Source organism: Apodemus sylvaticus, chromosome 5 (genome assembly GCF_947179515.1).
Source record: "Apodemus sylvaticus chromosome 5, mApoSyl1.1, whole genome shotgun sequence".
Classification (NCBI taxonomy): Eukaryota; Metazoa; Chordata; class Mammalia; order Rodentia; family Muridae; genus Apodemus; species Apodemus sylvaticus.
The window spans coordinates 31,919,482-31,943,751 of record NC_067476.1 but is presented as its reverse complement, the minus strand read 5'-3'; the positions used below and the strand labels follow the sequence as shown (position 1 = coordinate 31,943,751).

The following is a 24,270-nucleotide window of genomic DNA, read 5'->3' as shown; positions in this document are numbered from 1 at the left end:
AGTCCTTTCCAGATTGTTCTTTTGTCATCTGTCTCCCTTGGGGCTTTTAGTAGCAGCCATAGGAACCTCTGGTGACACTGGAATTTCTGACAGTATTTCATTCAAGACAGCACAGCGGGACACCTGTCATAAGCATGTTACTCCAGAAACACACGGAAGAGCACATCTATATTTTCCCACAGTATCAACATTTATTGGATAACAATAAACTCACAAGGCTCAGTCAATATTTTCAGATTTTCCATAGAATCCTGCCTTCCTTGGTGATGTGGCTGAGGTGAATATAGGCTTTCATTCTGTTTGTTCTTGTTGTTGTTTTGTGTTGTTAGTTAGTTAGTTTATTTGAGACAGAGGTTTCTCCTGTGTAGCCCTTGCTGTCCTAAAACTTGCTCTATAGACCAGGCTAGCCTCGAGAGCCACCTCTCTCTGTCTCCCGAGTACTGGGATCAAAAGTGTGCCCCCCACCACCACTGCCTGCTTCTTTCGTTTCAATTTTAGTTACTGATACCAACTCTCATATCACCCAGAACACAGCACTGTATATGTAAATCTCTCCCTATGTATGTATTTATGTGCCTTACAAAATGAATATAAGTTAAAGAAACTGCAGCAGAGTTCAACACATTTCTGAAGCTGCTTGAGAGTCTGGATTCACAAGGCGAATCCAGACCTGTGTGGGAGGGAACTGCTGCTGGGGCTCCCAGAATGCTAGGCTCATGGGCACCATCATGCTGGGCTTGCTTATATCTTTTATCTGCTAACTGCGACTCTGCCTGCACTAGTACTATTACATGTTGACTGCATAATGGTCTGTATGGAATATTTTCCCATTCAAGTTACTGTGTTGTCTTTGTCTTCTGAGTGGACCAGACTGATAGATGTAAAACATTATGTATACACCAGTCCTCAGTGTTTGAAATATAAACTGTGGTTACTTCCATCTTAGTTAGGGTTTCCATTGCTGTGAAGAGACACCATGACCAAGGCAACTCTTATAAAGAACAGCATTTAATTAGGGCTGGTTTACAGGTTCAGTGTTCAATCCGTTATCATCGTGACCAGAAGCATGGCAGCATTCAGGCAGTCATGGAACTGGAGGAGCTGAGAGTCTACATCCTGATCCAAAGGAGGCTGAGAGAGGTCTGGCTTTCAGGCATCTAGGAGGAGGGTGTAGTGGAAATTTCTGGTTGTGTCATGTGATGCAGACTCATGTGACACTTTGCTGAAGCAAGGCAGGTGAGAGGACACGTGATGTTTGTAGAGAGTCTCTTTCTTCCATTCTCTCCCAACTTGTTTTGTGGGCTTTTTATTAACTTCCCTTTCTCAGGCCAGCTACCACAATGTGGTTGTTTGAGTATGTTTGGCCCATGTAAGGCACTATTAAGAGGCCTTGTAGGAGTAGTTCGTTGTTGGAAGAAATGTGTTGCTCTGTAGGCAGGCTTTGAGGTCTCCTAGTACTTAAGCTCCACCCAGTGCAGAAGAGAGCCTCCTCCTGGCTGCCCTTCAGATCAAGGTGTAGAACTCTTGGCTCCTCCAGCACCAAATCTGCCTGCATAATGCTGTGCTTCCTGCCATGATGATAAGGAACTGAGCCTCTGAAACTGTAAGCCAGTCCCGATGAAATGTTTGCCTTTATAAGACTTGCCTTGGTCATGGTGTCTCTTCACAGCAATAAAACCCTAAATTACATAACTAGTTTATAACCTATGCCTTTAGGTTAGTTATCCTATATTCCTGCTTCCACCCTGCCCTCCCATTAAATACCCAGGAGGTATTTAACCCTCCCCGTTCCATTATTCTCCTTTCTGCCTTTGATACCACTGGCATTCCATACCCCTGTATACTACATTCTATACCCCTTCTTTCGAATTCCACATTCCCTCTGAAACTGCCCTTTACTATGATCACTGTCCTTCCGTATCCCTTTATACTACCAACATCCTATATATACCCTTCCTTTAAAGACTCCCTCTGTCCCCAGCCTTTACTACTATTTGGGCCTTTACTACTATTCTGCCTCCTGTGGGTACTTCAATTTAAATACACACATCCAAAGGCAATATCCACATATAAGAGAGAACACATGGAATTTTTCATTCTGCATTTGGATTACCTCACTCAGAGTAATTATTTTCGACTCCATCCATTTTCTTGAGAATTGAATAATTTTATTTTTATTTCCCTTCTACCCCCAAGCTCTGATCATTTATTTGTTACCCTTAAAGATTTATTTTATTTTATTTTATTTTTTTACTATATTTAGACTAAGAAATAGAAGCCTACATCTCTTGACAATTTATTCCTGATTTTTTTCTTTGGCTCCATTCTCTTGGCCAGAAGTATAGCAAATTCTGCAGTCTTGTCTTAACTTTTGTTAGTTCTTTGTTTTTTTCAGAGCAATAGATCTGGGTGACAAGATACTGAATCTTTGGGGTTTGGTACTGAGCTTCTTATCTTTTGTTTAAGGGCTTCCTGACAACATACTATTGGACATCATCTTCAGAGAGATGGAGAAGTTTTCAGATTCTGCTAGTTCTTTGGGGACCCTGTCAGCAATGTAGCAATGTAGATCTTCCTTCCTTTTTCCTTTATTTTTTATTTTTTATTTTTATTTTTATTTTTTTTACAATAACCAAGTTTGGAAAACTCAGATTGGCATCTGCATCTTCCAATAGACTTGTGATTCTTCTTTCTCTTGGTGTATAACAAGAATGTCCTTACTCAACATCAGGTGCACTGTGGGTCAGGACACTTTGCTTGGAGGAAGACCTTGTTTGTCATTCCACACGGACTCAGTCCTCACAACCTTCTACTCTGTGGCCATGCGTTTAGATGGCAGCTGGGAAGGAGAGAGTCAACTTCATCTTGACACAACTAGTTGCCTAGGAGATGTTATTAAAAAAAAAAAAAGCTTTTTTTTTTTTAAAAAAAGCTGAATCTATTCTCCCTGTCTCTTGCTCTGTTTCTCTTTGTCTCTCTCCCCACCCCACCCCCAACCCATTGCCTCTGTAAGGCAGGCTCTAACTATGTAGCCTGGTTGTTCTGGTACATACTATGTAGACCAGGGTGGCCTCAAACTCACAGAGATCCTTTGCATCTCTGCCCATAGAGTACTGGGATTCAAGATACGTACAACCACATCCAGCTATAACACTGTTTTTAGATTTATTTTGTTTTATTTGTATGTAGGAGTTTTGCTCACATGTGTATTTGTGTATCATGTACATTTTGGAACCGGAGTGATGAAAAGATCTGAAGTGCTGTGAAGGTGCTGGGAACTGAACTTGGGACCTCTTAACTACTGACCAATCTCCTCAGCCCTCTTCAAAATTAAAAGAAAAATTATTTTATTTTATGCATGTGAGCGTCTTTTTGTTCCCATGTATGTCTGTATATCAAGTATTCTGGAGCTAGAGTTATGTTTCTTTTTTTTTTTTTTTCATGCCACGAGGTGTGTTTTATTTTCATCAATCATACAAATAGTTTTCTATAATATCCCAGGGCAAACCGGTGAAATTTGGCAGTCCGATTAGTGGAGGGGTCCCCTTCAGAGACCCGCGGGCCGGTGGCATCAGCTCGGAGTACCCGGGTTCACAGCACAGCTTGTGGCTCGCGTCGCGTCCATCCTGCAAGTGGCTCTTCCTCCACATCATGAGGGGGGTCTTGGAGATGATGGGGTGGGGTGGGGTGGGGAAAATCTTCCTAGGCTTTTAAGAGATTTCACTCCTCTTTTCCTGTTCAATGGTCTCTTTGGTCGGCAGGGTGTTCTTCTCCTGTGTCTCTTGTTTTTCTTCAGCTTGGCCTTATCGAAGCTGGCGATTTCTCCCATGGCCGGCTTGTCTGCCATTTTTCTTACAACTCGTGGATTCTCGTTTCGAGATCGCGCTCCAGGTGCTCCCACTCGCGTTGCTGCAGCAAGAGACCGCTTCTTTCTAAGATTATATTTTTAACATGTATTATTCTTTTTGGTTGGTTGGTTGGGACTTTTGTGTCACAGTTTTCTCTGTGCAGTCCTGACTATCCTGGAACTCTCTCTGTTGAATAGGTTGGCCTCAAACTCAAATCGTCTTTCCTCCACCTGCCTCTGCCTCCATAGTGCTGGGATTAAAGGCATGCAACTTCATGCCCAGCTTTTATTTTGTTTATTTGTGTTGTTTGTTTTTAATCCCTGCAGGTGTCTGGGCACCGTGTGTATGCCTCGTGTCCCAGAGGCCAGAGGAGGACATCACATCCTCTGGAACAAGAGTGGCAGATGACTGTGGGCTGCCATGTGGTTGCTGGGAATTCAATCCAGGTCCTTTGGAAGAGCAGCCAGTGCTCTTAACCACTGAACCATATTTCCAGCTCTTAATCACTTTAAAAATATTTATTATTTTAAATTATGTATATGTCTATATGTAGACATATGCACATAAATATGAGTGCCTACAGAGACACTGAATCCCCTGGAACTGGAGTTAGATGTGACTGTGACCCATCTGACATAGGTACTAGGAACCAAACCTGGGTCTTCTGTGAGAGGAGTATATGCCTTTAACTTGCCGAACTGCCTTTCCAGTCCTGGAATATCTAATCTCTTAGTGGGCATGCTCATTGTGGTAAATGAGACTCACAGGAGGCTGCTACAGCCTGAGCTCCTGTTCTCGGCCCAACAGACTGAGTCATAGGGACTTACTCATACTGACTGTGTTGTTTATCTGACCCTCCAAGGAATCCAGAGAGATAAAAGCCAAATTAGCAACCAAAGTGCACTGTTGTGTCTTTTTTTTTTTTTTTTTTTTAATGTTAATCAGAACAGGAAGAGTTCTGGACCTACACAGGAGGTTCAGTGGTTCTGAGCACTTGTTCTTCCCAGAACCCACATGGCAGGTCACAACTGTCTTTATCTCCTATTCATCCTCTTCTGACTTTCACAGACGCTCTCTCTCTCTCTCTCTCTCTCTCTCTCTCTCTCTCTCTCTCACACACACACACACATACACACAGAGAGAGAGAGAGAGAGAGAGATAGGCAGACAGACAGACAGACAGAACACACATTCAATAAATAACCTTTTTTTGGTTTTGTTTTGTTTTTTTCAAGACAGGGGTTCTCTGTGTAGCCCTGGCTGTCCTGGAACTCACTTTGTAGACTAGGCTGGCCTTGAACTCAGAAATCTGCCTGCCTCTGCCTCCCAAGTGCTGGGATTAAAAGCGTGTGCCACCACTGCCCAGCCAGTAAATAAACTTTTAAAAAAGAAGGATTCACTAAGCAGTGGTGGTATACACCAGCACTTGGGAGGCAGAGGCAGGTAAAATCTCTATGAGGTCAAGGACAGTCTGGTCTACAAAGTGAGTTCTAGGGCAGCCAGAACTGTTAGATAAACCCTGTCTTGGAAAAAGAAAAGAAGGAAGGAAGGAAGGAAGGAAGGAAGGAAGGAAGGAAGGAAGGAAGGAAAGAAGGAAGGAAAAAAGATTCTATTTTAATTAGTCTCTGATTTGTATTTCTACATCTAACCTTATGTCTCCCTAAAATTAAAGAACTACAAAATATTTATGTCCAAGGGTATTTATTACAGCAATATTTATGAAAACAGTCTTAAATCCTAATATAAATTTAGCTTAAATAAAGCAGGGAACAATTATATTTACAGCTACTCAAAGTCCCATTTTGTAGAAAACTCAGTGATCTTGGGAATTTCTTGAGCTATAAAATGTTTACGTTTTAAAACTATACATAAGACAGAATGCCAAAATTCAAACACAAATCATAGAGTTACATATATACATATACTACAAGTAGAAAAATGAATGAAGACAAACATTAAAAAAATCTTAGTATTAGTTATTTTCGTGTAGTTGAATTATGAGGTTTTTAAAACTCATTTGAAGTTCTCTGTATTTGTCAGTTTTCCCCATAATTACATATTGCTTTCACATTTGGAAAAATAATAAATACATGTTAATAACAAAAATACAAAAGTGAGAACAAACAAGACCCAAGAACTACAAATATAAATATTGTACTGGAGGTTTTGAACATCATTTTTTTTTTTAAAAAAAAAAAAAATTTTATAGATGGCTAAACCTTCCAGGTAAGAACTTTTTATTTCCAGTAGTACTTGTGTTTTTGGCTTGACTGGATTTAGATGCAGGATCCACTGTGACGTATTTAATCTGGAAGCCTCCAGCTGTGACGGATGCATCGCTCAGAAACTTCAAGGTCATGACATTTCCTGTGTGGGGGAGGCACACAAAACAACAAGGAGGTTACTACAGAGTGACTTGTCCGACAATTCAATAACGTTTCATCTCCCAGAAGAGCAGATAAGGATGTGAACAAGATCGCAGGGTGCAGGCGGGCGTGCATTCTCACGTCTGGCATCCATACAAATAATTGTTTTTTGTTGCCTTTCGGCTCTATGGAGCACACCAGACTCTCAACACACTAGGGAAGCACCCTATCTTAAATTTGTATTTATTTCATTTCATTTGGAGGGGCAGAAAAGGGCAGGAGCACCGAGCCCTGGAGAGTTTTCTAAAACAGAGAAGACTTCTCCCACATGAAATAAGAGGTCCAAAGCTAAATATAAAACTCCCTCGTTGGCTCCTCTGTACAGGGCAAATACAGACACTAAATGTAAGAATTATTTTATGCGCATGAGTGTTTTGTTTGCATGTATGTATATGTGTGCAGCACATAAAAGTCTGGTACCTCCAAAGTCAGAAGAAGGCATCAGAGCCTCTGGACCTGGACTTAGGAATGTTTGTAAGCTGCGGTGTGAGTGCAGGTAACTGGGGCCGGGACTCTGTGAGAGCAACAAGTGCTCTTAACCTCTGAGCCACCTTGGTAGCCCTGGAAGCCTGTCTTAACTTAGATCCTCAATCCATAATCAAATAAAAATCCAAGCATATATATTATATGTCATTAAAGACATGACCTTGAGTCAAGAGACTGGGTGATCGTTGCCAAAGCCATGGAGCTGATAACATCTGGCTGAGGCTAGCTCAAGCCGGGGCAGCCTGGCCGCAGACTTCGTGTTCCATCCGTCACACTGTATTTTTCTGGACACTGGAAGATTTACCTGATACATATCTATATATCTATATATCTATATATCTATATATCTATATATCTATATATCTATATATCATCTATATATCTATATATCTATATATTATTATACTATATACTATATACTATATATATATTATTTGTACTGTAAAAGAAGCCCTGGTAAGCTAGGTGTGGCTTGAACCATTCTGTCTGAGACTGGAAGATCAGCATTTTGGTTTTGATTTTTCAGCTACGTAGAATTTAAATCCAATCTTAGTTGGAACCCTATTTCAAAATTTGTAGGTGGTAGCCCTGAGACTGTATGTAGCCCAGGCTCGCCTTAAATTCCTGAGTGGTCCTCCTGCCTCTGCCTCTGTTTCTGCACCCAGCTCTGCTGTTGGTTTTTGAAGGAAAAAATTCAAGCCCCAACTCCCTAGTAAAGCTCTAAAGTCAATCTCATTCAGACATTCTGTTAACAGAGTCTGTCCTTGAGAAAAGAGAGATAAGAGGTTTGTTTACAGTGGGTTTCCCCGGGTGGAGCAGTAACAAATTAATAAACTTTCAAGAGTAATCATTCAAGGACAGAGCAGAGAGCTTCTCGGCTTGTAAAAATGACACCTCAGAACTGAGCGCAGCAATCGGGTGTGGCTGGCACTGAGAAGGACTTGGCAGGGCCCTGAGCCTCATGGTTCTTAGGTGTGAAGCAATGTGATAATTTTATGACTTGGAGAGAAAGCAGAAGCTATCAGAATGCCAAGTGCTGGAGAAAGAAAGTGCTGGAGAAAGAAAACAAAGATTTCCGAAAAATGACGGGTTTAGCTAAAAATAAAAATAAAAAAAATTAAGAGCAGTTTAGGATAACTGAAAGAGTAGTGTTGCCTATTGTGATAAATTTAGATAACTAGGGACATGCTTTGAGGGCATTATTTCTTAGAACATAGTATACAAAATGTGTGTGTGTATGTGTGTGTGTGTGAGAGAGAGAGAGAGAGAGAGAGAGATTTAGCAAACCTTGCTTAGTATATCTAGCCTTTTGAGATTTATTATATGAATTAGCATACAAAAAGAATCCTGTAGTGGCCAAACAAGAAACCTTTTTATTATGGTTTAGCACCCAGCATTTCCGTTTTCCGTTTTGTTACTGTTGTTTGTCGTCGTTTTTTTTTGGTTTGTTTGTTTGTTTTTTGTTTAAAGATTTTTTATTATATGTAAGTACACGGTTGCTGTCTTCAGACACACTAGAAGAGGGCATCTTATCTCTTTGCGGATGGTTGTGAGCCACCGCATGGTTGCTGGAATTTGAACTCAGGACCTCTGGAGGAACAGTCAGTGCTTTTAACTGCTAAGCCATCTCTCCAGACCTGTTTGTTTCATCCAAGACAAGGTTTCTCTGTATAGCCTTGGCTATCCAGAAACTCTGTCTGTAGATCAGGCTGGCCTGATCTGCCTCCTGAGAGCTGGGATCAATCATAACTGCCTGGCTTAACTTCTCTTTTCTTATGCAATGGCTGCTGAAAGTATCTCTAGAACTGTAAGGGATGTTGTACTGAGATAGAAATGTGATATTAACAATGCATTTGTTCACTACAATGGGTGCTGTGTTTACTTGATAATTCATTTCAGTCTTTTATGGATGAGTATTTTCTACCATCATCATCATCATCATCATCATCATCATCATCTGTGCTGGGAGCCAAACCTGAGGCCACTGCATATGTCAAGCAAGGACGATGCTACTGAGCAAGTGCCAGTCCTTACACATTTATTACCACGCTGAACCCTCGTGCCAACATCAGTTCTTAGCTTATGGATTCAAGCTGCTGCCTGCCAGCAAGAGCTGTCCACGCACATCATTTTGATCCCTGAGTTGGCCAAAATCTTAGAAAATAAAAGTTGGCATTATTACAGGCTAATGGCCGTCTTGAGTTCCAGTTCTCTCAAGTTTAAAGGGTGAGTGGTAAGAACCTGGAGGGCGCTGTGCAGAAGCAAATGGAGATTGTGCAGTGACTTGGGCATTACCTGTGCTGATGATGTCTTCCGGAAGTTCATCGCCGCAGTATCTGAGAGGGAATTTGTAAAAGAGAGAAGTCACACACACAAGAAGAAGTACACAGCTATAGCTTTGGCCCAATTTTATAACAAAACACTTCTATTTCCCACAAATAATGGCTCATTTTTCTCCAATTACAAGAAACTTAATTTTCAGATGGGGTCTCACTCATGAAGCCCTGACCGGCCAGGAACTCACTCACTAAGCAGACCGGAGACCTGCTTGCCTCTGCCTCACAATGAATCATTTTAATTTTTAATTTCATTTAAGTATTTTTTTTTTGATTCTTTAAGACAGGATTACTCTGTGTACCCTGGCTGTCCTGGAACTCACTCTGTAGAACAGACTGGCCTCAAACTCAGAGATCTGCCTGCCTCCCGAGTGCTGGGATTAAAGGCATGCACTACCGCTGCTTGGCTATCTTTAATTTTTATTTTTATTTTTTTTAACATGGAGTTGGGGGTAGAAGAATCAGGCTCAAAGTCATTCTCAGCTACATAGTGACCTTGAGGCTAGCTTGGGCTACAGAGGACTTACCCTGTAACCAAAATAAGAGTGAGGGAGGGAGAGACTGACTTGAACATTTTAACAGAAATTTCATTCCCCCGAGTCTTTATTCATGTGAGGGTTTGAATAACTAGACAATGAGGTTTTATTAACAACCATCAAAGTCAGCTCTCAGTGCTTTTATAATTAGTGTTAGATACAGCCTGCTAAGAAAAAAAAATACGAGCTTGGCGGTGGTGGCACACGCCTGTAATCCCAGCACTCTGGGAGGCAGAGGCAGGCAGATTTCTGAGTTCGAGGCCAGCCTGGTCTACAGAGTGAGTTCCAGGACAGCCAGGGCTTCACAGAGAAACCCTGTCTCGGAAAAAAAAAAATCCAAAAAACAACAAAAAAAAAAAAACAAAAAAAAAAAGAAAGAAAAGAAAGAAAAAATACTTTCTTGGCATGTTATATGAAAGCCAGGTGTGATGAAGTATGCCTGTGGAGGCAGGAGGATCAGGAGTTCAAGGCCTGCCTGAACTACATAATGAATTTAATGTTAGCCTGCAATTCCAGGTCTGCGACAAGGAAGAGGAAAGGAAGGTTGAGGAGAAAGAAGAGGAGGAGAAGAAGGTAGAGAAGAAAGGAGAGGGGAAGGTGGAGAAGAAAAAACAAGTACTTTCTGCGGGAGAGAGTAAAAATACTGATAACGAGCAATTACCACGGGAACAGTGGAGAGAAAGCTAAAGGGGTGTCAGATAAATACTGGAAATTCTCTGCGTGGGGAAACAGCTCCTACCTTCCTACAAAGCCGTGGACGTCATCGTAACTGTCGTATATTTCTACGTAGTCAGCCAAGCAGCCTGGGTCATGCTCAAGGTCAAAGTCCAGAAAGCTCAGGTGGATTCGCTGGCCATACTTGAGCCGGATGTGCCAGTAGCAGACCTGGTTGTCGTCGTACTCGTTAGGGAAGCCCGGGGACTTAAAAACGCGCTTCGGATCTGTGAAGACACCGCCACACTCCTTTGCTGAAATGGGAGAAGAGAGTTGCTTAGACCTTACTACGTATTATTTTTGTATGAAATACTAAAGAAATCACAATGTATGATCAAGATACAATATATACATTGAATACATTGTATAAGCTTATAGCTGATAATAATTTCTAAATTTTCTAAAAACGTAAAAATTCATTCTCCCTCTCTCTCTCTCTCTCTCTCTCTCTCTCTCTCTCTCTCTCTCTCTCTCTCTCTCTCTCTCTGTGTGTGTGTGTGTGTAACCATACCCAGCATTTGTTTGTTTGTTTGTTTGTTAGCATGAGTTCTGGGACTTTCATCTCTGCACCTAAGAGGTAAATTTCTGTGAGTTTGTGGCCAGCCCGCCTACATAGGAAATTCCAGGTAAGTCACTGATGTGTAAAAAGACTCTGTCTCAAAAAACAAAAACCCTATCATCATCAACAACAGAAAGTTCATTCTGGATCTCAAATTCAGGTCTTCATGCTTGCAAGGCAAACCCTATAACGGTTGTCCTATCTCTCCAACTTGAAAACTTTTTCTAAAAAATACTCTTTTTTTAAAAAAAAAATGGAAATTTCATTTGTAGCTCAAGTTGACCTTAAATTCTCAATTTTCTTGCCTCAGTCCATGGAGTGCTAGGATTCAGTCATGTGTCACCAGGTCAAGGAAGAATACACTCAATAAGTAGCTATTAATATTGTTATATGTCTTTTAAAGACAAGGTCTCAATAGCCCAAGCTAGCCTTGAACTTGTTATGTCGCCAACACAGGACTTGAGCCTTGATCTTCCTACCTATTTCTTCCAAGTGCTGGATTATAAGCCTGTGCATCCAGGCCTGGCTAGTACTCTTATTGGTAAAGAGAAAATTCGTACATATTGACAATGGTGATGCACTCTAGAAACAGAGGTAGGAGAACCTCTGTGAGTTTGAAGCCAGCTTGGTGGTCTAGATGGTGAATTCAAGGCCAACCAGGGTTTCACAGTGATACCCTGGAGAGAGAGGGAGGAGGAGGGAGGAAGGGAGGAAGAGAAGGAGGGAGGGAGGGAAAGAAGGAGGAAGGGAGGAAGGGGGAGAGAGAAGGGGGAAGAAAGGAGGGAGGGAAGAAGGAAGAGAGGGAGGAAGAGAAGGAGGGGGGAGCAAGAAAGAGGGAGGGAGGAGAGAGAGAAAGAGAGAGAGAGGAGAGAACAAGGCTATTTTTTTTTTTTTTTTTTTTTTTTTTTTTTTTTTTTTGCTGCACAGTGAAATTCTGTCTTAAAAACCAAAGCACTGACACATGAAGTGAGTCCGCGTCATTTCACACATCCTAACCTGAATGAGTAACTGTATGCTCGAACACTTTCATGAGCTTGCCTGGTGCTTTCAGAGATAAGCAAAGGGCTTTGGGATCCCCTGGAACTGGAGTTAGGGAGGCTTGTATAACCTCCATAACTAAGAATTAAAACTGATCCTCTGCAAGAGCGGCGAGTGCTCTTAACCTCTGAGCCAACTTTCCAGCCCCTACTTCTGCAGACTTCAGGAGCCTCTTCTAGCTCGTTTCCATCAGCTGTAATGGTGATTTTAATGAAGATAGCTTAGTTTTTCTGATATTAGTTTTTATCCCAATATATTTCGACAAGCTGTTTTCCTAGTAGCAGTTTAGGGAGCTCAGTCCCTTAAGCTGATCCCACCATATATAATCAACATACTAAGTCTAGAGAAACTGGGTGTCCTGAGAACTGGGAAAGAGCCACTCTCCCAGGATTCTGTGCACATATTCCCAGAATAAGAAGTACTTAGCCGCCAGGAGAAAAGGCAGCAATTTATAAAGATTTATGAATTAAGATGTCAGGCATCCTTACTAGATGACAATGGATTCTGGAAGATCCCTTTCATTAACACCGCTTCATTTACTTTAGCTTCATTTTCTTTTCATTCATACTTTGGATTTGTTGTGCATTTTTGAAACAGGGTCTCACTATACAGCTTTGGATGGCTAGGGACTCACTATGTAGACCAGACTAACCTCAAACTCAGAGATCTGCCAGCCTCTGTCTCCCAACAGCTGAGATTAAAGACATATGCTACCGAACCCGGCTTCTCTCTAGACTCTGGCAATGATTAGCAATGACAGTAGTATAGTACAGGCTAGGACTGAAAATAGGGTTGAGGTGTGTACAAATCAATTTGGGCCAGGTATGGTGCCACACACTTTCCATCCCAGTACTCTGTGAGTTCGAGGTTAACCTGGTCTACATAGTGAGTTTCCCGCCAGCCTGAGATGAACAATGAGACCCTGTCTAAAAAACAAAGACAAACCAGACCAAACCAAACCTCCAAAACAGCAACAGCAGTAACAAAGCAAAACCCCAAACAAAACAAAACAAGGAACCAAAATGATTTGTTGGTCATGGTCCTGTGTTAAATGCCTTGCACTTTGTTTTGAATGAGTGTAGTGTTAGTGTACAGGCAATTCCACTGGCCTACTCTCGGGGACCTAGCAACTGCTTATCTACCTGCAGTGATCCACCTCCATCACCAGGACTGAGCTGGGGTGGGACAGTCCTACCCTCCACAGCAGCCCTCTCTCTCTGTACTCAGTGTCCTCCCTCCATCTCTGAACACACACACACACACACACACACACACACACACACACACACACACACCTCTTTCTGCTCTCATGCTCTGTTCCCTGTCTGTCTGTCTGTCTGTCTACATGTCTACTTGTCCACCTTTCCCCTTTCCCCAGGTCCTCACTCCCCTTCCTTCCTACAATAAACCTCTTTTACACCAGATCTGTTGCACGGCGTGGTTTCTCAGGGGTACACCTTGGCATGGGCCTGCCAAAGACACCCACTCACCGCATCGTATTTCATGTAGTGCCCAGCTCTAAGCAAAATTGTTTCTACTTGCAATCCACTTAATTTTGTGCTCTATGTTGCTTATGGACAGGCAAGGCTGTTCTGTGATGCTCAGTACTGTTAAGCAAGACTGGGCCCGCAGGAGTCTAGACTGCGACTATCACTCTCCTACTATGATATGGAATTTCATATAAGGCGGATACAACACTTCATCACATCAGTGTGCTAGCAAATGCGAGAAAGTCTCTGTGAGTGATAAATAACATTGTTATGTTGTCTGGGAGAATGTATCTGAAAAGAAGAGTCTGCCTTTTAACTCCAAGAACATAAACAAAGACTAATTCTCCTTCTTTAGTGGGACTATGAAGGAGGGAACATGGTTCAGGTCCCTGAACAGCAAGAAAGGACCTATGAATGGTGGGTGATGGGATGGGAATTATCATCCCATCACCGCGTTCACTCATTTTGAGATGGAAAAGCTGTTTTCTTCTGTAATCTCTTGGTAGGCAACAGCTCTGCTGCTGTTGTTTATGTGACTACTTTTGCAAGAGCAGGACGATCATTTTAAAGAACAAACCGTGGGGGTTGTAGCAATAGGCATCCCATCGCTCGCTCCTGTTGAGCCGGATTCCATAATCGATGATACCAGTTTTCCCAAATCCACAGTTGGGCCCGGGCTTCACAATGGGGTATCCGACTCTACCCTTGGCCATCCACCCGGCAGCACAGACATGAAATCCTGAAAGAGGAAGAGGAGTTTAGGGATCTGCTTAGTAGGAAAAGACTGCCACTGCCTACTGTAAGTTTCTCAAGGGCCCAAACCCTTGAGAAATAGGAAAACCCTGCAATTGTCGTCCTCCAGATGCTGAGGCAGAAGGATTTTCAGTTTGAGGTCAGACTTGGCTAAGTAGTGAGGTGGGATACCAAGCCTTGGGCCTTGGGTTAATACCCTAGTATCACCAACGAAACACTGAACCAAGGTCTGAATACAAATAAAATAGATCTCTTTTTTTTTCTGTTTTGTTTTGTGTTTTGTTTTCAAGACCAGGGTTTCTCTGCACATCCCTGGCAGTCCTAGAACTTGATTTGTAGACCAGGCTGGCCTTCTCACAGAGATCCTGCCTCTGCCTCCTGTGTCCTGGGATTAAAGTCACCATGCCTGGCTCACCATTTTTGCTCAGGCTGACCTTGAACTCCTAGTGCTACCAGGGTTGCAGGCATGTAGCCGCCATGACTGGCTATAAAATTTGAATACTGACTTTTACTAGCCAGTGGTCCTATTTGAAAAGAAAAACAAATGCAGATAGATTAGAATTTAAGGGTCTTGGTGAGTATGAGATCCATTGATTTCAGGTCATTTGGACAGTTGTCTGGGAAGCTGGGTGTGCATTTAAGTGAAAACGCTCAGTCATCCATCTGTGCATCCAACCAACTGGGGATGAAAATTGCTTCCTTACAGAACTGCATCTGAGATGAGCTGTAGCTCAGTGGCAGAGCGTTGGCCTCAGATGCCTGATATCCTAAATGCAACCTCTGCCAGGAAAAAATGTACACCTAAACATGTACAGGTATCTTTCTTGTCATTATTTTCTCAGTGCCATATTTAATGAGAAACAATCTCTGATTTAAAATATGCAGGGCATTCATGTCCATAGTATCTTTACTCAGGAGGCTGAGGCAGGGGGATCACAAGTTTGAGACCAGCAAGACTTTGTCTCAAAGACAAAAAATACACAGATAAAAGCCACAGAAGCAAGCAAAGAAACGTGAAATGGATGTGGATGTAGGTCGGTGGCCGCATGCCTGAGCCTGTGCAGCAGGGTGTGACCCTGGGTTTGATTCATAGGGCTTGAACATCCTTGGACACTGCTTATCAGCAGAGATCCTGGAAACGATCCCTTGCTGCTGCTGTGGGATAATTCACTGCTGCATGCTTGTCTCGAATAAAGTTTAAAAATAGTGTAGGCTTTGCCAGGTATTTGCCTATAAGGCAAGGAATTCTGATGAGGTGTCACAGGAAGAAGGTAGCTAGCTTTTTTTTTTTTTTTTTTTTTATAAGAAGCAAATCTTAGTAGCCAGGTGTGGTGGTCCATGCCTTTAATTGCAGCACTTAGGAGGCAGAGATAGATGGGCTAGCTCTGAGTTCAAGGCAAGCCTGGTCTACAGATTTCAGGTTGGGGCTATATAGTGTGACTACATTTGAAGTCCCAAGATTTGGGAGACTGGGGAGGCAGGAGCAACTCAACCCCAGCCTCAGTTATCGAGTGAATTTGAGACTAATGTGGGCTATGTGGGATTCTGTCTACAAACAAACAAACAAACAAACAACATATACAAAACCAAAAATCAAACCAACCCGAATAAGAGCAACAGTTAATTCCTGGAGTTTTCAGAAGATATCTTGGCATTATCATCTTTTCCGTTTCTTTTCCCTACCGCTGTAAACCGCTGTAAACCTCACGGCTTTTAACCTTATGGCACAGTGGTACAAACGTGTGGTGGTAGGTGCCTGTAGTCCTAGCATGAGGTTAGCAGAGGCTTGACTAAGATCACACGTTTGAGGTCAGCCTGGGCTATATAGTCGGACTCTTGAAAGAAAAAAAAAAAGAAAAAAAAAAAAAGAAAAACTAAGAGAAAAGTTCCTTAAATGGTAACTTTTCTTCTACTGCTGTAGAGGCTCAGAAGCCCTTGTACTCACAGATAAGCACCAGGGCAATGTTAAACACACAGGGTGTCCCTTCCAAGGGAGGGATGTGTAACCTATGTTCTACCTAGAAGTCTCGGAGCAGACATGGTTAATAGCCTGGTGACCTTTCCCCTAGCTATGTGGTTCAGACTACAGACCCTATTGTAAACTTCTCAGTCTATACATGTGGTCATGTTTTATTGTGGACACAGAACTGAGTTAATTGTCATCAATTGTGATGTACTTAAATATGCCTCAAGTAAACCACTTGGGGTCAGACTCCCGAAGTCCAAACCAACAGCAGCTACCAAGTCCCGTTGAACCAAACTGCCTTCTTGCCTCCGTCGGATCCTCACTCTGCTGGCTGTGGTGGCTCAGAGATCTTGCACTACTTCTAGGCAAAATTATTTGTAAAACTGCATGCTTTAATAGCGGAGGAAAGCAACATTAACATGCCAAAAGAGATAGGGCAATATTTAAAGGAGTACCAATTACAGTAACATTAACACACAGTGCTTCAGTGATAACAAGGTAACTGGGGTAGTATTTTTCCTTTGGTGTTTATTTTTAGATCACAGACCCTCTATCTGCCTCTTTCTCTCTCTAAGAAATCTTGAGGACAGAGAATTAAGACGCATGGCAAGCTGTGACCTTGTAGCCCCTCCCCTTCGTAGCTGCAAGGTAAATTGTGGTTCTGCTAGAATTTGGCTCAGTGCAGGGCTAGGAGTCACAAGGACCAAGCCGGGCTAAATCACGTGAGTGGAGCTCCCGGCACACCCTAGAAATATGAGATAGTCTGGAACTGTTGCAAGATATTTCCTATCCATTCACATTGAGGCGGTGAGAGGCCAGTGATTGGAGGGGAGAGAGGAGGAGGAGCCAAGAGAGGTGAGGGCCGAGAGAGAGAAAGGGCAGGGCAGCGGAGGAGGAGGTCCGGATATCCAGATGGCTTCAGATGTATTTCTGTTGTTTTGGAGAGGTTAGATAATTGGGATAAGACCTTATCATTGTAAATTGGTATTATGTAATTGGGAGTTTTATTTACATAAAGATATTTGGTTAACTATTCAAGTTTAAGAGTCATGCTTTGCAAGATACTTGGAAGGAATGGTGCAGAGGCCTGGCGGGGTGGTACTCTTAATAACTCTCCCTTTGTTCCTAGGACTCGAAGGCTTTTCCATCAAGGTTCATGTCTAACTATGCATGTTGGGTATCTCCCCTGCTCTCCCACTTGAAGCTCTCTGCTAATGAAGACCCTCTCCAGGTTTTTAGAGGAAGTCTCCTTGATCGCTCTCCCTATGTCTTTCTGTCTCTCCTTCCCTTAAAGGCACCATCTTACTTCTTGTTGTTCTCCCTGCAGCCCCTGACGCTGTTGGGAGGCTCTCTCTCCTAACAAAGCTCATTCTGATCGGTAATTTCATGTCCGCTTCTCACCCAAACTCCCTGTATCTCCGCCATGACTTGTATTTTCTTAATTTTCACTGGATGGTGCCCAACCCTTATGAAAAGCTGTCACCAGGAAATTCTAATTCTAGGCAGAAGGAATGAGGGAAGCCCAGATATTCTCACAAAATAGAGAAAGATCCCAAAGAGTTTGAGAGAAAAATTTTAATAAGAATTTTTTTTTAAAAGGTGGATTTCCCCCCCACCCTCCCCAAGCCGCCGAGGGTGAATAATAAGAAAAACTATTATCAAATCAGTTACCGATTTTTCTGGCTGCTTCTAGCTGCTTGTAGGTTGCAAGACGGCCACCTTCGTATTCACACACGGCCTTGGCTTCTGCATATGTGAGCTTGTATCTGCCAGTCCGAGCTTCTCTGTGGTAAACGCCCGCTGCTTGTTCTGTGGATTATAGACCGTCATCAATGCACTATTATCCATTCTTGTGGAACAAAGGAAATTTTGCCTCAGCGGGAAGATTACATCAGATACATGTTCTTGGCAAAGAAAATTCTAGGTCAGCTGCCATGATAGTTAAGTTTTCATTGTTAGAAAGCTTTGCGTTGGGGGCGGGGGGGGGAGAATTTTAGGGGGATATAGAACATGTAAAGACTGGAGTTTAGTTTCCTCTAGCATGAAAGAGGGCTGGAGAGATGACTCAGCAGTTAAGAGCACTGACTGCTCTTCCAAAGGTCCTGAGTTCAAATCCCAGCAACCACATGGTGACTCACAGCCATTCGTAATGAGATCTGATGCCCTCTTCTGGTGTGTCTGAAGACAGCTACCGTGTACTTACATATAATAAATAATAAATAAGTCTTAAAAAAAGAAGAAAAAGATAGCATGAAAGAAAGTTTTTAATGCAACATTGTATTATATTTCTAGACTAATGACAAGAAATACAGGTTTGGTGTTCTTTTGGCTTTAAAAAGAGCCATAAAAACTGGACAATGATGGTGCATACCACAGCTTAGGGAGGCAGAGGTAGGTGGATTATTATTATTATTATTTATTATTATTTTGAGTCTAAGGCCAGCCTGCTCTACAGAACTAGTTTCAGGATAGCCAGGACTACACAGAGAAACCCGGTCTCAATAAATAAATAAATAGCCATAAAAAAGCTTGGCTAGGTACATAGTAGATGAAGGAACTAAACCAGCGAGAACGGAAGCTCACAAGGAGGGAGGATGAGCCTGTGTGATTAAGATGATATAGCTGAAAATTTAGTAAAGAACTTAAACCCTGTGGGGAAGTTGGACAGAACAGAATCCTCGGCAAGCAAGTGGAGCACTAAAGAAAGGAGATTTGGGTCTGGAGAGATGGCTCAGAGGTTAGGAGCACTGACTGTTCTTCCAGAGGTCCTGAGTTCAAATCTCAGCAACCCCATGGCGGCTCACAACCATTTGTAATGGGACACGATGCCCTCTTCTGGTGTTTCTGAAGACAGTGAACTCATAAATAAAATAAATAAATTTTTAAAAAAGGAGAGAGAGAGAGAGAGAGAGAGAGAGAGAGAGAGAGAGAGAGAGAGAAGAAAAGAGATTCGAACATGACTGAGAAAAACCTGGCACCTCCTCACCCCTTTCCCTGACTTGTTTGTTCATGTGTCGTTCCCGGCATAGTTTAGGCGACAGCAAGTCACACACGCCCTGTCTTCCATTGGACCACTGTTTCAATGAATTGTTTGGGGACTGCAGTGATGTCTCCATAGAAACAATGTGAAGAGATTCCCCAGATGATGGTCACAAGTTTATCTCCCATAGTGCTAATAGAACCACCCAGCTGTCCAGATTACTATTAAGCTTTTGTATACTGATCTGTCGGCCACCATGGAGATGCTTCCTATGAATTCTTGAATGCTTCAGCACAGAAGACACACATCCAGAAACATGTCCTGATCCAACTCTTTTTTTAAAAAAAAACAAAACAAAACAAAACAACAAAACTCTTTTCCTCAAACTGACGTTGACTCTGCCACAGTTCAACAGGAAATGGCGCTGGCTTTGCTTCATGCTTTTCTCAATTCCAAGGACCCAGCTCTCGTAAATCAAATGGTAAAAGCCCATCATCGTGCTTAGAGACGACAACAGTCAATGTGCTATTTTTAGTCATTCGCTTATTTTGATGCAAGGTCTCCTGTGCCAGGCTGGCCCCTAATTATTAGCTTTGCCACTGAGGAAGTCCTTGAAATCTGTTCTGCTCACCTTTACCTGCTGAGCGCTGGGGTCACAGGCATAAGAAGAACACTTGGCTGTATTTGGTACCAGGGAACCCAGGCAAGGTTGTTTTGTTTTGCTTTGTTTTTGTTTTGCCCACACTCTACCTACTGAGTTTACATCCCATGCTTATGAGCCAGAAAATGCTAGCAACATCCATTAGATCACCACCAATGGAGATCATTTCCACCTTGTAAATGACTGGCTGTCCGGGTATCTTTCATGAGGCAAAGACCTCAACACAGTCGTTAATTTCCTTACTCATTTAAGCATGTAGCTTGATGACATTTTCTACGCACTCTGGATCGGACCCTGCTGGCTCCTCAAAGAATTTAGACGTGCGCAAGCAGGCAGCTAAAGTATGCTTATCTTGTTTAAGTTAATTTTTAAATTTATGTGCATTGGCGTTGCCTCCCCCACCCCTTGCATGTATGTCTGTGCACCACATGTGTATCTAGTGCCTAAGGAGTCCGGAAGAGGGTATCCAATCTGTTGGGATTGACGTTACAGGTCCTGCCAGGAGGGTGCTGGGAATGGAAACCCCATCCTCTGAAAGATCAACCAGTGCTCTTTAGCCACAAGCCATTTTGTCCAGCCCTGTTGTTGTTGCTGTTGTTCTAAACATAGGGTCTCGGTATGTAGCCCAGGCCGGCCTAGAACTTGTGATTCTCCTGTCAGTAGGAGAATTTAAGTAGGAACATTAAAATGTATGCCACTGGGACTTAGAGAGATAGCTCAGCAGTTAAAAGCACTGGAGATTCCCAGCACCCACTTGTCAGCTCACAACTGGCTGTTGCTCCAGTTCCAGAGGATCCCACACACTCACAAAGACATACATGCAGGCAAAACAGCAGGGCACGGGAAATTAAAAACTGTGTGTCACCACACTGAACTAAGTATCTTTATCTAAGACACTATGTCTTTTGGTAGAGAAAAAAAAGATGCACGCTTAATTTAATTATTATAAACATTGCTGTTAATTAAAAAGTTGAAATCTATCTGTATTTCAAGAACTTAGAGTAAAAAAAGTTTATGCAAAAAAGCTGTACTAATTATTTTAGTGGATGCCAACTCTTCTTCAAACTTTTTTTCCTAATATTTTACTCCAAAGTTGAAATGCACGTCTAGGGAGATGTTCACAAGGAGTTTTAGAAAATAATTTCAAACTGTCTTAATTAAAACTAAGTAATTAAAAACAAGTAGACAAGCAAAACTATCAGAAATTGATGCCATGTGTCTGGGGAATCTGATACTAACAGAAACAACAAACTGCATGTGCCATAATTCAGTTCGTTAAATGTTTCTGTTCTATTTTGCCAAAAGAGCAAATATACAGAATTCTCCATGCACATATTTGACTATTTAGTTAATGCAGTCAATGAAATAATTTATGATGAGGTCTCACTGTGTAGCCTGTGCTTACCACAGACTCTCTCTCCTATCCTCCGTCAGCCTCTTGAGTCTAGGTGATCACAGGACTTCTTGCTCAAGAACAAGTCTATATGAAATTGTTTTGATTGTCTGGATTTTTTTTTTTGAGACAATGTCATTTTTTAGCTCTAGCTGGCCTGGAACTCACTATGTAGACCAGGCTGGCCTTGAACTCACAGAGATCCACCTACCTCTTAAGTACTGGCATTAAAGTCATGTAACCCCACACTTGATCCTGCCCAGACAACTATAAACAAAGCATTTTTATGTATGTATTTGTTAACTTTACTTGTTAATTTATTTTGAGGCAAGTTTTTGCTGTGTATTCCAGGCTAGCCCGGAACTCCTAATATTCCTACCTTAGCCTTCCAAGTACTAGGAGTACAAAATTAGGACCATTATTATTTTAAAGCATTATCTGCTATTTAAAAATATTTATAGATTTAGAATTTTCAGCTATTAAGACAAAACTTAATACAACAAAACTCTAACTTTTAAAAGATACATGTGTCTAAAAATATTTTATTCATTTTTCTCTTTTGCCATTTAACTCATAAAACTGAAAAAAGGGGGTTTTGCTGTTATTGGTTTTTTTTTTTTTTTTTTTTTTTTTTTTTTTTTTTTTTGCAAATGACAACAGTGCACTGTAGGCTCTCCCATGTGCTGGTTCTTCTGGAAGGAGTTAAGCAACCTTGTAGACATCACTACTTGAGCCTCAGTTTCTTCATCTAGCAAATGGGAGCAATATAGCAGTAGCTCTCTATTAGGAGTTTATAGTATGCAGCTCTCCTGCCTTTTGCAGATTCAGGAGGAAGACTGAAAATAATTGATCTCTGTCTTTGGTGTTCGAGATCCACACTGACTGATTTCTTGTCTGTTTGTACCTTTCTTGTTAGGTTGCCATTAAAGAAATTAGAAGTCCCAGGGTTCAAATGTCCTGTTCTTCACAGCTGTTAACGGATCCGTCCCTTTGAATCCAGCTCTCTTTTCGCCCTAAACAGTTTCTAATATTATATTGACCCAGCCAACTGTAACCAATTTGTGCTGGGCCGAGTGCTCAGTAATTTGTCCCAGACTGAAGCATTTGACAGGGGCTCAAGCCTCTGCAGTGTGCTCTTCACAGAGGCTGGGCTTGCGCTGCTCTGCCTTCGGGGCAGAACTGCTTTTTCCTCAGGTTTACATTTTTGTAGCATACACATTCATTACAAAACCAATGATTTCAAATCGCCCCATCCCAGGAGAATTCCATAGCCTTTCAAAATCTCCCCATATGACTGTAATTCCTACTAGCTTTACGGTGTTTCCCCATTTCTGACAAATGTGCTTGTATTACCTCAGTTGGATTGTATGCACATGTCTACCAAGTTTCAGAGCCCATGCTGACCAAATGGTCACACTGTGACTAGTTTTGGCTCAAGTTGGAAGAAGAGGAGGCAAGGCTGTGCATTTCAAATCCAGCTCCTTAATGAAACCCTCATGGTTGCAGTTTCTACCACAGGGAACACTGCTGAGAGGGAAAAATTATCTACAGCCACTGTGTTGCCTTGCAAGCAGAAAACCAAGATCTAGGTTAATTTTGCTTTGTCTTTATTTATTTATTTTTGTTCTGTACAAGAATAAGATGACCTCCTTCCTCAACAAACAATCAAAAAAGTTTTCTACTAAATACAACAATGAGCAAAATGTGGCATCAACTTGAATCATAAGGATTCCAGTGTCATTCTGAGTGCTACAACGAGAGTGAGTTTTCTGTGTTAATATTCATCTGTTGGTCTTTCATTCATCTTGAGCGTTTAGCCCAAGTCATTCCTTACAGTTAACAAAAACAACAAAAAGAACCTTCCCCAAGTCAGGAAAGTATTTTCATGACAAAAAGAACCAAACCTGATGAATGCACTAAAAAGGACAAAGCATTTTCATCTTCTTTCCTGTACCACACACTAGCTTTGTTAGAAGAGTTGAAAGACAGTTAGAAAAGTTATGTTGTACCCTGTAGCTCAGAGTACACAGAGTTCAGAGCTGCTGCAGACAGTCTGCATGCTCCATCTCACCTGAAACCTCACTGCCCATGAGGTGTGAAAACAAAACAAAACAAAATAACATTATAGTAGTGTATTAGTTCCATAACACCCTCAGTCAGCAGCCATATCTGCTTTGAAATCTTGAAATATATTTCTACAATGTTAGCATATCTTAACCTCTGTTTAGCTTTTTTTGTTGTTGTTGAACAATACTTTGTGTAAAATAACAGCCTTAAATTTTAAAAGAAAACTTTCTTTGTTTAATGGTATGCCGGTCACTGTCTCTCTAAAGTATTTTCTGCGAAAACACCCGGCTTTGAACACGCTAGAAAATTTTCACTCCTTCGATTCAGTCCTATATGATGTCAGTGGATCGATATTCCCAACATGGAAGCCCGTGAGTGGAGTTTCTTACCAAGCCATATGGAGTTGTGAAAGATCCCATTCTTGAATCCCCATCCGTGAGCCTCTTCCCACAGCAAGACGCACAAGCAGATGAGGAAGACCATGGCTTCGGTTGCTGAGCCGGTTACAATGTCGGGGCTGCCCTCAAGAAATTCTCAGAGCAGCGGCTGGAATGCGGCTGAAACATCTGGTTTCCACATCTTTTAAATAGTTTTTTTCGGCTGTGAGGTCAGCGTGTGTTCTCCAATGGCACTTTCCGTTGCGGAGTTACACAATTAGTTCAGTGTCTGAGGCAAACCCTCTGACTAATTTGCATTGGCAACCAGAACGGAGGGCGCAGGACGAGCACCCACGGTTTAAAGTCTCTTTCTCAGGAACAAGTTCGTTTATTTCTGTCGGTCACCAACACTTTTCAGTTAGAAAGTTTGGTGCAGATTCAGAAGTGATTAAAGAAAGCTCAACTCCAGCAGGATTCTCTGAGAAAACCTCAAGGTCCTGTTCGGATTGTTAATTTTGGGGTCTGTGATTTAACCCAATCCTGAAGGTCTCAATTGTGATAGGATCTCTTTAGTTTTTGCTAAACACTGCCAAATAAGTCTGTGAAGAAGATTTAAAACAAAGGCATATGTAGCTTGGCAA

General features: G+C 42.0%; 1 protein-coding gene and 1 pseudogene across 1 annotated transcript; both read right to left on the bottom strand.

The window, feature by feature from the left end:
• Nucleotides 1-3,694: 3,694 nt before the first annotated feature.
• On the bottom strand, nucleotides 3,695-3,917 carry LOC127684164 (thymosin beta-10-like; annotated as a pseudogene).
• Nucleotides 3,918-6,038: 2,121 nt separating this feature from the next.
• Tnfaip6 (TNF alpha induced protein 6) lies at nucleotides 6,039-23,833 on the bottom strand. The gene is made up of 6 exons (XM_052181126.1): nucleotides 23,642-23,833; nucleotides 17,823-17,960; nucleotides 14,010-14,171; nucleotides 10,371-10,599; nucleotides 9,055-9,095; nucleotides 6,039-6,214 (listed from the first exon to the last, which is right to left on the bottom strand). Exons 1-6 carry the CDS (start codon nucleotides 23,733-23,735, stop codon nucleotides 6,051-6,053), a joined length of 828 nt encoding a protein of 275 aa, XP_052037086.1. The 5' UTR covers nucleotides 23,736-23,833; the 3' UTR covers nucleotides 6,039-6,050.
• Nucleotides 23,834-24,270: the final 437 nt, after the last annotated feature.